The sequence below is a fragment of the Xiphophorus maculatus genome, chromosome 23, assembly GCF_002775205.1.
Source record: "Xiphophorus maculatus strain JP 163 A chromosome 23, X_maculatus-5.0-male, whole genome shotgun sequence".
Taxonomy (NCBI): Eukaryota; Metazoa; Chordata; class Actinopteri; order Cyprinodontiformes; family Poeciliidae; genus Xiphophorus; species Xiphophorus maculatus.
In genome coordinates this window covers 17,968,082-17,982,496 of record NC_036465.1, presented here as the reverse complement: position 1 = coordinate 17,982,496, position 14,415 = coordinate 17,968,082, and the positions used below count along the sequence as shown (strand labels likewise).

The 14,415-nt window shown below is 36.8% G+C and overlaps 1 protein-coding gene across 1 annotated transcript; it reads left to right on the top strand.

Annotated features, from left to right (window-relative positions):
• Positions 1–6,772: 6,772 nt before the first annotated feature.
• LOC102235273 (ADP-ribosylation factor-like protein 3) lies at positions 6,773–12,524 on the top strand. The gene is made up of 6 exons (XM_005795307.2): positions 6,773–7,017; positions 7,692–7,835; positions 8,560–8,676; positions 9,005–9,055; positions 9,862–10,047; positions 11,183–12,524. The coding sequence occupies exons 1-6, from the start codon at positions 7,000–7,002 to the stop codon at positions 11,228–11,230; spliced, it is 564 nt and encodes a 187-aa protein (XP_005795364.1). The 5' UTR covers positions 6,773–6,999; the 3' UTR covers positions 11,231–12,524.
• The last annotated feature ends 1,891 nt before the right edge of the window (positions 12,525–14,415 follow it).

Below are 14,415 nucleotides of genomic sequence, written 5' to 3'. Positions count from 1 at the left end.
TCTCAAGAGCGCAACAAAACCACGCAGGTGGCACTTAATTAATGGCGGCCAATTTAGTCTGGCACTCAGAGAACAGTTTAATTATTTTTCTTTCTACAACATTAGAGTCGATGCTGTAAATATGTGGCAATAGAAGATAACTTATGTTCAATTGTGCTTAAATTTCAGCAGTATCTGTTCTTATATCTGAAACCTGGAAAATGAATGTGACTCATTTGGTCTCAAATGAGTCACATTTGGGATCATGCAAATCTGCCAAAACAACTAAGGAAAGAACTGGAATGAAACTTCAAAATATAACTGGACACAACACAATTACTCTCAAAGATTCTCAGTGACACAAAATGAAATGCTTACACAATAAACCCAAAAACAACATGCGTAGTAAGAAAGGTTCTGGCTGCTAACCTTTTCCCTATGCAGTGTGTCAGAACTAACTCCCAAATGGGGCACTTAGATCACTGTAATGAGTGAAATGAGCAGGATTAAAGGTCCCTCATAAGCAGCCAAAATGATTGTAATTAACAGAAAGCTATTTCAAAGCTTGTTGAGGCCTGTGCTGTCTCAATTTACTTCGTAAAGACTGACAGCAGCTCTTGATGTAGTTATTCCTTAACCCCACTCATTATTTCAGCACTTCATTGTTCCCTGTTGCAGTATGGAAGATGATCACAAAATCTGACATAGAAAAGTTTCTTTTTAACCAGCTTAGCTGTAGAAAGAAGTAAAGCATCACACTTTCGCAAAAACATGTTCCCTCTTTTCTGTGCTTCCTTATATTGTGGGCTTTTTGCTGGTGAAAAGACATGAATTGTGCTGCTGTCTGACACGAGTTGTCACTTGAGTAGATTTTTGCTTTCATTTTAAAATGTCAGAGCACCTAAAACTAAAGAGGAAATGGCAGCAGAGTGCAGTATGTATTCAACATGATTTTCATCAGATGGACCAAAGTGTGGCGATGTGGCTCGCATGCAAATTGCAACACACAAAGAAATGTCTGTTAGTTTCTGTGTGGTCACCTTCTCTGTGTGTTGTTTCTTTAAAACAATCTGGTGCTTAAATTGTATTTCAGTGAACTTTTGCTTCATTTCCACTCTTTTGAAGCTGTCTCCGTCTCTATTGTGCATTCTTAAAAGAGCTCCTTAAAAGAACCCATCCACTCAAAGAAGTAACAAGGAAACAAAAGATAATCTACAGCACTCTCTAGTGGCCACTTTATGAATAGATATCTCACTATGAAGACCAAGTATGCCTTTATTGAATGTGTGTACTTAAAATTAAGTTATCTTTTGTCAATGCTTTTATTTCTAAGTAGGAGTATCCTTGATGTGAGTCTCTTTGTATGCTATGTGCTCAAGGGAACAGGCTTTTGCATAAAAAACTTTTTTTTTTCTGATAACTGGCTGTGCTTAAGTACTCCTTTGTGAGTGCATGTCTCACTTGACCTCACATTTGTCAAATTTTTTTTTTTGTGAAAAAAATATACCATATGAAACGCGAAATATTTGAACAAATTTGCATTAATCAGCACCCATCCTGCGATGGCTGGCTGTCATCTCCACCTTCGAAACAGATAAACAGTGGCAGTGTTTGTGATGCCAAGTTCCAGGGACGAAATAATTTACATCCCTATCTGTGTTTATAATATGTTCTTCCAAGCTTTTTCTATTGCAGAGACCTTTAGGCTAAGCAAAGCAGAGCCGGTCAATGCATGGGTCTGTGCCTTGAGCAACAGAGCAGGTAAAATCAAGACATTTAAGCCTTATAATAATGTAATCTTGGGCAATATTTAATTGTTTATGTCAATGTATCATAAGTATAACATTTATTAGATGTTCTTTGCACTTAAGTCTTAAATTGATCACTTTTGGTTGACAGAGAATGATCAGAACAGGGAGAGAGCTTTTGTTTGGACTTTTTCTGGGTAAAAACTTATAATATTTGGTTATTCACTATTTTGGCAGTCTGGGTACCAAGTATTTCTATTTGATTCTGCTTAATCTCCTTTGTATTCTATTTTTTTGTAGTTTGTGTCTTCTCTTCCTCTCTTGCTAGGGAATGTAATATCACAAAAGGTAAAAATAAAAGTTACTTATGGTCATGATTTCATCAAAATGTGACAGAAGTGTTCTAAATGAGTGTTTTTCATTTGTTATTTCTCTGTAGATTGCTGTGAGGAGAAACTTAACATCACTGAGTGTTCTAATGGTATATCCACTCTTTCGTATTTGTTTATTTTAAGATAAGAGCTGGAAATTTTACATATGATTAGAAATGCTGTAGTTTTAACGTCACAAGTTCAGTAAAGTCAGAGGTCAGCACAAACGTGGTAAACACAGGAGGCTCAAAATATTAACTAAAAATGTGTAACTGTTGATATTCCTTATAAATATTGACCACATAGACAAAGAATGAGCTGAATACGTTGGGATAGTAACTTTCTAGATCTTACTATAAACTGCTGATCAGAAGGAATATCATTAACATCCAGAAGTAAGCCAAACAGTATACCTATCTCTTACAGATCACTGCAAGTTATAAACTTTTCAGATCCTCCAAGACTATCACTACTAAACTCTGTTTCTTCCCAACAGCCTTCAATGCACACGTCAATAGTTCTTTAACCTCCATAAAAGAGGGTGATGACGTAACTCTAGATTGCACCCACAACATCCCTGCTCTGAACCTGAGCTATAAATGGTTCCAGGACAACAAACATATTGATGGCAATAACAAAACAAATCTTTTGAAAAAAGTCCTTTCAAGCAAAAATGGCAAATACAAATGCTTTGTGAATACCTCATGTGGCCACTGTGAATCCGATGAATTTGATTTCAATATACCAAGTAAGTAAATGTCATGATTCTACAATGGCTCTCAATTTTATTATTTTTTTTTTTTTTAGAAAAACAAGGTGAAAGGTTTTAACTTTTGATATTTTTCTTGTTTTTGTTCCCTGTGACTCTCCATGTGCTGTCATTCAGACGAATCAATCTTGATCTTAATTGTCTGTGGGGTTTCAGCTTTGGCTCTTGTCTTAATAATGGGGGGGGCTATGAAGATTAAGCTGGAAATGGACAAGGGTAAGAGCTTTATTTGGATTGTTTAAGTATTTAAATCTCTTATTTCTTTTTAAAATGTTAGACTGACTGAAGGAGCTGTAGTCTTATTTAAAGAAACATGGATGTAGTCAGCAGTTGCTTAGCATAACTGCACAAAGACTAAAACATGGGTAAACACATACACTCCCTCTATGCAAACATAGTAAAATTCCCAGAGGCTTGCTAACAAAGATGTTTTAATAAATTTCCCATGGATGGTGTGTCTTGGATTTACAGAGCAGTGTGGATTCATATGACTACAGCCATGCAAATCTGAAAACAACCCTTTACACTCTGAAATAATTTAAAACTTTATCTAAAATAAATTTATTGTGCTGGCCAGCAGAGACTAAATTAGGTGAACTTTGAATATTGCACAAAAATTGATACAAATTTAGATGTTAACCAATTAGCAACATCAGTGGTTAAATAATGAATAATGCTTCTAAAAACAGACATGAATAATGTTACTGATGATGCTGTTATTGCTACACGGACCTCTTAAACTGATCTACAACATGTTCCTCTATTTTGTTTACAATTCATTCTGGTCCATAACAGAATTTCAAATATAGTTTTAGAATGGAAAACCACAGCTGAGAGTTGTTCAGACTCACCACTACATGGCAAGAGTTTCTATTATGATCCAGTGTTGACCCGGTTCATCGTTAGCAAGAACTAGTTCTTAACGTAGTTCATCCAGGTTAAAATACACACATCGTAAAAAACACAAACTAGCTCTTGTTTATTTGTCATATTTTGTCTGATGTGTTGAAAAAATGTAGGTAGATCATTAAGAAATAAGCAAATGGATTATCCCACTGTCTCACACCTATTTTATTCTGTCTTATTTTCTTTGCGCACCTCAACATTATTTTATAATTGTTAAATGTTCAAAATGGCTGACATCACGCCCAAAAATAGAGATATAGCCATATTCCACCAATTTAAAATAATACCGATGCTGCTTTGGAAAGCTAAGGTAAACAAGCAAAGTTGATGGGGTTTTTTTCACGACCTGGAACATTTGACCAAAGATTTTCTTTTTATGCTTCAGATTATTTATTTTACTGTTAATGTTGCCTTTTTATTACATTTTGATTGCATTTAAATAAAACACCTGCTAGTTATTTTAAGCCATACCTCAGACTCCTTAGAACATTCCCTGTAAACGTTATTTCTCAATGCACAGTGTTTCATCTGTGTTATTTTTCATCATTATCAGTTGGTGAGCAAACATGTTTTTATCAAAAGCAGCGTGAGAAGATTTATGACATTTTGAAGTTAACACTCATTGGTCTTTTCGCCTAGAGCTTCATTGTAAGATAACGGTTTCAATCAGATTTGCACATGTTTTAAACATTAAACTGGAACAAGACCAAACAAACTAGATATGATGTGACAGTCTGATGCTTTTGAAGGTCTGGCTGATTAATTCCTTTAGTTTTGGTCTCACTTAGCTTTGCTGTTTCCTCCCTTTGTGAGTGTTTGTTTTTATTTAGAAGAGATGGCTATTGTAATTATGTTTGCAGATCTTGAAGCTACATATTATGAACTTACTCAGTGCTTATTAATCAGTGTTACCCTATGCCTATTGGCAGCTCAACACAAGGAGAGGATGAAGCAGAGGGCAGCGCAGAGGGCACAAGATGCACAGAATGCTGGTCCAATCCCATTTCCCCGAGGATACTGAAGAAAATGGCCTATTGCGCATAACTGTGATGGATTCTAAGCTTCCTGTCATAATGTACTTCTACTATTTCCTTATGTAAATAAAAAGTCTCCTGTTTCAGTTTGTGTCACTGTTGGCGGCTAAGAAATTCAAAGTTGAAGAAGACATCAGTTTGGTTTTTTTTTAGTTTTGTTTCTCAGATTATATATTTCTGAAGAGGTTTCTGTCAACATTCCCACTAAATGTTTGCAAAAATCCCAGTAATGAACTAAAATTTGGTTTACAATGTTAATGTGAATTAAAATAGCATAGAGTTCAAATATTAAATGCAAGAGTTGCAAATATAAACAAAAAGCTAAAAATCTAACTGAAATCTGTCAAAAATTAATTTTGATCTGTGTAATGTAATATCAACTGGTTTAGTCCAAAAAAAGGTGTCTCATTATCATGGTATGCCCCACAGGGAACCATGTCACTGAGAGTAATAACAGGCTCTCAATACCTTCACAATGTCATAGTTGCAAAACATTCTGATGTCTTTTGTTAGACACACTTCTGAACTTCTGATAGTTTCAGTCAGTACTGTTGTGGTCATAATCTAGATGTGGGAATATCTTTTCACCATAACCTGGCCCCAACCAGTTGATCTTGCAACGTTTCTCTTCAGACAAGAGAATCACAATAATGTTTTCAAAGTTGTTGTGTTTTTTTTTCTCAAAGCATACAATTAGTTCACTCAACCACAGTGATGTGGATGTGGACTAACTGCAAAAATCCACTGCTGAAGAAAATGTATCTTGTTTAAATCTTGTTTAAAGTTATCAGTAGAAGATTTGGACAAACCAGTAAACTACAGAAAAAATAACACATCAAAAATGTTATACCATCAGTGATGTTTGGAGGTGAAAGCATCATGTTGTGGGGTTATTTATTTTTCAGTAAATGGTACTGTCAGACTTCTAACTGAAGGGAGGACAACTGGAGAAACGTAATCAAACATTTATGACAAAAATTCGTTGCCATATACAAAGTGATGAAGACAATAATCCCAAATACTCTGCAAAGGAAACAGCGTATTGGCGAGTTGTCCGCAAAATGTTCAAGATTTGAGTACAGCTTGTGTGGAAAAAATGGACAAAATAAATCCTGATTAATACATCCCAACTAGTCTGTTTTTTTCAGTACAGTTTACATCTTGAAACCATCATTGCTAAAAAAGTAAAAATGATGGCTAATAATTGTGTTTAACTAAGATAGTTCAATATTTCTAACATCATTCCACTGTTCCAATATATATTTTGATCTCTGTGGGTTACATGTTTTTTTTTTATCATACTTCTGTGGGCCCATTTGAAACACATAAAAAGTGATGTGTTAAATACTTATTTTCCCCCACTGTATGAATATTTTTCATGATGTAACGCTGCTTCCACATTGCCCTGTTTGGTTGAGGAAAACGAGTCTAGAAATGTTTTAATCCAAATACAGGATAGAGATTCCCACTAATCCTTCTGGATGCTCTATTCACAGAAGCACACTCTACACAGAGCAGCTTAACAGTGGCTAGCCTGTAATGGATATATTGAACAATAAATCCATCCAGTCCCCCTCTAAAAGGCAACCATATGAGGAATCAGACTAATGACAGCAAAAACAGTCTCCTGGTTCAACGCTCTGATTTACCCCTTTAATATTTACATGTTAACCTTGCCCACACTAAGACCACAGAGTGTCTTGCATTAACAGCAGTCATATGGGTGATATTTTTTTTCCAATCTGTGTATGTGAATGGGTTGGGAAGATCTGTTCATTTAGCTGCCTCCTACAGCAGGTGGCAAACGGATAATCCAGGTAAAGCCACTGCAAAGTGGAGAGGGAGGGATGGTCCAAGGTGCGGGGGGAAGGGAGGACGATGGAGCGGCCTTTGCTTGGACGGCTAGGGCTAATTCTGGCCTCCTAATCCTAGTCCCCATCCACCCTCCCCCTCTTCCTGCTCACAGTGGCACTAAGGAGCTGTTGACGCCCAGGTAGACATTATCACTTAAACACATAACACTTAACCTAGACAAGTTTTCAGAGAAGGGGAGAAGGTAAAAAAAAGCAGTATTTGCAGGTTAATTATCTGGATAGATACTCTGCGTGATCTGGATTGCTTACACACCTGTGTGAGTGTCACTGGAGAATGTAGCTGCAGCCTGTTAGCCAGGCCACAGGACACACACCAACATGGGAGAAGCTCAGAAGGTAGGTCAAATGTGAGCTTATATGTATTTGCTTCTTTAGGTTGGTTATAACTCGTAGAAGATGAATCATTCAGGATATTAAATTTTTTCTCACTCTGTGTTATTCTCAGTCAGAATGGATTATCCAAATTCCTCAAGTTGTGTCAGTTCAACACCAATTATACCGTTACATTTGTCTCTTTTGTGTGGAGTAAATCCCACAAGAGTCATTATACGCATCACTTACAATCAAATGTTGAACTCTTGGTGCAAATTTTCAGCAATGTGGTGGTCCTGCTACACCACATAAACTGTTGTGCAACCTTTCAGACTGATCACATTAAACAAGGTTCTATTATATGAATGGAGCGTCTGACGCCAGCGCTTTTCTAAATGTAGCATCAGATTAATTTTTCTCAGAATGGGAGTTGGGGAGAGTGGTAGTCACAACGAAACCATGAACATGAGTTGGAAGAAAAGCTTTAACCACAAATCAGAGAGGTCAGAGAGGGTTTATCAGTTTACTGATAGAAGTCATGTTTGTTTTCTCATTAGCTGTTCAAGCAGTTTCTGCTCCTTGACTCCCATTACAAGCAGAAAAAAGATGCGTTGTTGTGTTTCAGGTGTAAACACAGTTCACTCCCTGCCATATTTTTTCTGTTTGACCTCCTGACCCTGACACTCACCACCTTGCAGGGCTTACTCTCTGTCATAGAGAAACTGAAAGGATCCACAGAGCAGGAGGTCAGGATAGTGCTGCTGGGTTTGGACAACGCAGGCAAGACAACACTGTTGAAAAGCCTTGCCTCAGAAGACGTGAACACCATCACACCAACGCAGGTACGAGGAAATGATTCTGAGCTAATGACATGCAGACTGCATGGCCTGCTTTCTTAAAATAGTCAGACTTTTTTGTGTATGTAGCAAAAGTATGACATGGATGTCATCTTCCCATCCTTTAAATAACCTTTCATAAGAACATAAACCATGTTCTGATTTGTATCTCCCCAGCACGCTTTCTTGCAAGATATACAAGACCAAAGCAGAGTTCTCTTTTTTTTTTCCTATCGTCTCACTCTGATGCAATTATCTAATCTCTAATGTCATTATCTGATGCCCTTATCTGACTCTTCCAAGAAAATATTTGATGTACTGCCAGGTCCTCGACCAGTGTGACAGCTCTTTAGGCAGGGAGGATGTCAACCAGTAAGATGTGGAGACAGTGGCCGTAGAAGTAAATCAGACTTGACACATCAGCCCATACTCCTGGTTTGATCCTTCTGGTCTTATCCTCAGATTTTCTCCTCGGCTGCCCCTCGGGATAACGTTGTTATACAACTTTGCCAAGTGAAACTCGGGCAAGATGTTATGAAAATCAGCTGCGGATTAACTGTGTCTTTCTAAAACACACGTCACTCTCTCACCGATGCATAACATGTTTGCAGCTAAGAACGACAAAGAAAAGAATACTTTATTTGTGATGTATTTTAGGAGGCTTCCGCTCCGCTTTGCATATATTTTGAGTTATAGGTTGTGACACACTGCTCCCTGTGGTTTCTTCCAGGGCTTCAACATAAAAAGCGTGGCCTCTCATGGCATGAAACTCAATGTTTGGGACATTGGAGGACAGAGGAAGATCAGACCATTTTGGAAGAAGTATCTGGAAAACACAGACCTCTTGGTGAGCAATGTTGATTTAACTCAACCTATTCTTACATTTCCAACACCAAACAGTTTGTACATAATTACTTACAAAGGATCATGATGTCCAAATGAAAAAGAGTGTGTGCTTTGATCCTGTGTGATATTATGATTTATGGTAAAGCTAGCAGTTTTGTAGATATTTACCATGAAAGGGAAATCCACAAGCAGTTGCAGATTGAAATATTTCAACAATGAATGCCGCATATAACACATTCTAGTTTCTTAGAGACTGCATATTTTTGACAATAAAATTCCTGGTGATACTATTAAGAGAAAAGACAACTTTTTATGTTTTCTTTTTTTAGATTTATGTTATTGACAGCGCAGACAAGAAGAGGTTTGAGGAGACGGGATTGGTGAGCTTGGAAATTCCTTTTGATTCCCACCCCTCAAAAAAGAAGCATCACAGTGTTTTAAGATATCATGTTTGACTTTTTATGTGTATTTAAAATTCCTTGTTGATTTTCAAGCAGTTTCTGCAAAACCCGAGTAAGATAATCATTTCAGTTTGCTTAGTGAGTTGCCCACTTTTTAATTGAAATCTTGAGAAACCTGAAATACAGGAAAGAATATCAACACAACAATAATACATGTATTGTCTTGTCTTAATGATTAATGTCCTCCTAATTTATTGATAAGAATGATAAGGAATTGAAATAAAAATAAAAAATCTAAGGTTTACTGTTAGAAAACTGCAGCAAAATTGTTCATTGTGAGATCTTGCTACTACACTGAATGGCGAAAGGTGGAAGATGCTGCTATCGTAATTACACTGACTTGAAAGAATCTTTTGGGTTGTTTTGAACTCTTAAAACTTACAACGACAGAACGATTTCAGAAAGCAATATTTCAGTCATTCTCTGACTACAATACTATGTCATGTCTGATTATATAAAATTAACTTGTCATTTTCATGCATACTCTGTTTTGTTTGCTGTCTTATAATACAAATCCTGACTAATCCATCATTGAAAACTGTATATTAGTTCTGGCAATTATTTACCAGGATGAAAGCTAGCATAGCTCTCATCCCTAACCAAGGAACTGAAGATCGTTATCTGTGTTTAATTTACCACTTTGGGATTGGTGATATACTTTAAGTATTCTACCTCATACATTTTATTTAGACAGTCTGCATGACTCACAAAAGCTGTTTGTGCAGGAGCTGTCTGAGCTGATCGATGAAGAAAATTTAAAGGGTGTTCCAGTGCTCGTCTTCGCTAATAAGCAAGATCTGGAGACAGCGTCACCAGCTAGTGAGATTGCTGAGGGGCTCAACCTGCACACATACCGGGACCGCGAGTGGCAAATTCAGGCATGCTCGGCTGTTTCTGGGGAGGGAGTTCAGGTAAGGATCAACAGTTGCTTATTTAGTTATTTTGGTCACATTACAACCACAAACGTCTCTTATCTCATCAGGATTTTATGGGACATAAAGTAAAAAACCTAAATAAGTAAATATTTGTGAAGTGAAATTAAAATAGTATATAGTTTTCATGATTGCCCACAAATTCAAATCAGGGTTAGGTTACAAATCAATATCAATAGCATTGAACATACTACTGAGTTCTTTTCAACCTATCATATGAAGAAGTGAAGAATATCTGCGAAAGCACAAACACATGAAATATCACCTAAACCCACAGACTGGATAGGAAGGACATTAATTAGAGAAACATTTAGGGAAGAGTGGCAAGAACACTCAATTGACTGTAAGTCATGTACAGTATAGGAGAATAAAGTGTTGTGCTCAGATGAGACCAAAGCAGAACTTTTTGACGTGGAACACGGAGGAGGGTGCATCATAATGTGGGGATACTTCAGCAGAGATTTTTAGAGGATAACAGGGCAACTATAGAAAAAACCCTGATACTGGAAAATGAGATGAAGCTTTCCCTTCTAGTAACAGCAACTTTAAACTGTTAGGATCAAAGCATACTCATTACATCAAACTTCAGACTTCAGTAATATTAGAAGTTTGTGATTAGACATGAACCTCTATGTTGACAGCAGCTTTCTGTCACATTTGACAGCAAATCTTAATTTGCAAAGCATAATGAGCAAATATATATATATATATCGTTAGATGTGAAAAGCTGGTTAACACATTCCTAAAAAGAGGTTTAGCTGATCGCAGCAATAGATGGTTCTGTAAAGCATTGACTAAAACAAGAATGAAATCAAATATATGCCACAGTTTTCAGATATCTTTTTGTAAAACAATTTTGTTTGGAAAACTGTTTTATTTTCCTTCTACATCCCAATTTTGAACTACTTTCTATTGGGCAGCTATATAATATCCATGCAAGATATATCAAAGTTTGCGGTTGCGATGTTGCAAAATGTATGAAAGTTTTACTGGTATGACTACTTTTGCGAATAATTTTAGAATAAGTATCTACTGAAAAATCAGGACAACTCTGTTTAGACACTTGCATAAAAATAATTTGCACACACAATTACTGTCTTAATTTTACCAACAGGACGGCATGAACTGGATTTGCAACAACATTGTGAACAAGAAGAAGTGAAGACCAATCCCAAAATAACACTGACCAGTATGAATCAGAGCATCAGCATCATAGAATGTGATTTATATCTTGTCACTTCATTTAATTATGATGCATTCAGCTGACTTCATAGATTGGAATAACTCTGTTTTTATGAATTTTTATTGTTATGAATGTTTTACAAAGGTAGTCAATATAAAGAAGTACCTAGTTCTCATTAGTATCAGTATTTTAAGAATTAACATTGTTTTGAAATGAAACATTTTGGCTTCATCCCAAAAGATTCTGTTGAATCTGTCTGCGTTCCTTAATGCTGCAATTACCAAGGAAAGTGTGTAGCATTGCAGTAGCAGTTTTTGTGTGGATGTGTGTAACGTGCACATTTTGACAATAAAATTAATCATTTCTGTTGTGTTGTTACTTGTTTTCAGATAAAATCTGTCCCTATATAATCAAAGTGTCTTTACATTTCACATAGGACAATACGGAGACAGGAGGTACAATCCCGTTAAAAAACACTGTCACTGATGGACAGAAACTGCATTGATGTCAATGTACATACTTCATTGTGAGACAATTACAAGCTAATCTGACAAGTGCTAACATTTTGCTGTGAGATGGAAACAATCTGAGCAACAAGACTTGCAGAAAAGACAGTTTAAAATTACACACTTACATGGCATAGCAAACAAGATATCAAATCTTAATGGCATAGCAGAGCAAACAGTGCAGGAAATTACACACAGAGCGAGACTGGGTAATTTCGGCATAGGCTCTTTTCCATGAAACGTTTTATATGTTAATTTTGAAACTATTATGTCGCAGCACCATTTCTGTCTGTCATCATCTGTTTTCACCGAGAGTTTGCCACATGACACCTCTCACTTCTAGCTGTGAATGCCGTTTGTTCCTCAAGCGTAAATGCAAATCCTCAAACAAAATCTGAGCAACTGGGAGGGAGAAAACCTGTTTTTACATTCTTTGTAAGATGGGGTCAGACCATTGATTTTTTTTTCAGAGCTCTGTCTTTGTCAGCTGTCTCTTCTGGGAGGATAGCTGTCAGAGACCCTCCAGGCATTAGGGCTAACACACTCCTGTGATTATTCCTCATGTTGTGTTTTGTTTGACTGACTTTGGTGTGTGCCCAAATCCTTCATTCATGCTCCCTTTTTTTGGTTCTTCCTAACTGCATTTGGATGTAATGGATCCTTTGTTTCTATTGTGTAAAGCTGCAATTAACCACCTGAAACCACTCTGAAATTAACAGCTAGCGGGGTCCATTCTGTGCTTTTACCCATTAAATTGTGCTAATGAATACTTTTATAATTTTTTGTTGTTGTTATTGCTTGAATCTTTTGATGTAGAACTTCAGGTTTCTCAATAGATGTTCACGAATTTAATGATTTTCTTCTTGCAGATTTTAATCTGAGGCAAGACTGAACATTTTCAGTCCTCAGTTCCCTTTGAGCACCCCCTGGTACTTCACCGGGGGGTTCCGCACCAATTACAAGTTGTGAAAAATGGATCATTATGGTAGTTTGAAGGAGGCAGACAGCGAAGGCACTGGGGGAGGGGAGGTAAGCTGGTATTTTGCAATGTGCATTGAGAATTTTTTTTAAACTAACAGGTGGCTGCACCAAAGGGTCTGAATAATCTCTTAGCCACCAAGGAATCTGTTTGCTCTTATCCTGGACCTTCTGGTTAGGCAAAGCTTTAATTCCTGACAGTGTCAATAAATTATAGACTTCACTGAAGGCCACATTGTTTTAGCTTCCACTTTGTTTGTGCTTTAACTATACTCCTCTTTCTTTTGTTAAAAGTTATACGTATATAAATCACGAATAAAAGCATGTTGGAGGGATGTGATGTCACTGTAATACAGGCGGCCCCTAAGTCCGCGTTGCCATGGCAGCCCTCCCTATTATTCATGGTCCTCCAGCCACCTCTCATCTCTCCATTGCTCTCCAGCCCTCCCTCTCGTTTTTTCCTTCATTTATGATACTTCCCGACCTGTGCTCACCAAAAGAAAACCTCGAATCCTGCAACGGAAAGATTGAGTACGGCAGTACGGCTTCTGAACGCAACAGGTAAGCCCAAGAGACAAAGTCAGTGCAGTGTTTTATGCAATGAATAGAAAATGTTCTAAAATGAATAGTGTTACGTGTTAAGCTTAATTTTGTAAAATATGTGAAAGAGCTAAGGGGGTATAAAATTGCTTTATGCAGATTATCAGCATTTTAACATGCTTCACTTAATACCAAATTTAATGTTAATGTTGTTTTGCTTGAAGATGCATTTTCAAGCAAATATGCTTGAATATTTGCTTGAATATTCAAGCAAATACCTTTACTCTTCACACACCTTTTCTCTGGTGTGTGAAGGATCGAGCAACTGAGCAAAAGCTACACAAGTGGTGACAGAAATTACTGCCCACTTAGCTACCAGCTAAGCAATAAAGCTCAGCTAGCTTTAACCAGAAGTTAGAAAAGTGTCCGCTCAAAAGTGTTGAGTCATTTCTTCATACATGTAGTAACTCCAATTCTGTACAACCATCTAAAGACTGTGCGCAGGGCTATATTATTGTTCATAATTTGGTGTTCAAAGTGGCCTTTATTATTCCAAATTAAACGAATACCCTTCTGTAGCAACCAGACTCTTCACTGCCCTGTCCACTTTATTTAAAAGACCAGATTTTATTATTTAAAGTAGATAAAAGAGACTCTTAATTCATCCAATCTTTTTCGATGTTTGTCTCTGAAAATATTGAAAGTTTTTCTTACGTTTCAGACTGCGTTATTTTGTTTGTACAAAAACGATCTGCAGCTGTGCTGGACTAAAGCACTACATAAAGAATGATAATCATTGGGTTTCTGTTTGATTAACACTGTCCATAATTAAGTTTGGTGCAATAGTGAATTAAATGCTTTTTTCCCAATAAATAATTTTCTTTTCCTCCTTTGTGAATGCAGTTTTTTAACTTCCTTAAGAGGTCAATAATTAATCTTCAGCTGAATTAACCTTATTGATAATCAATGTGATTGACTGGGTTTTGGACAGACAGTGAGACTGGTTGGTGTCTGGATATTAAAGTACCTGGTAGTTGCTACAGTCCACACTCCACTGAGTTACTTTCTAATGTTCCTGTTTGAAAGTGACTTCAGGTAATCGAGCCTTGATTCTGCTCATGTGGTAAACTGAATTATGTG

Bases quoted from the DNA above. Each gene is read 5' to 3' on its own strand.
- LOC102235273 (XM_005795307.2), top strand. The intron at 8,677-9,004 runs GTGAGCAATGTT...TTCTTTTTTTAG, and splicing joins TGGAAAACACAGACCTCTTG to ATTTATGTTATTGACAGCGC. The intron at 9,056-9,861 runs GTGAGCTTGGAA...CTGTTTGTGCAG, and splicing joins GGTTTGAGGAGACGGGATTG to GAGCTGTCTGAGCTGATCGA.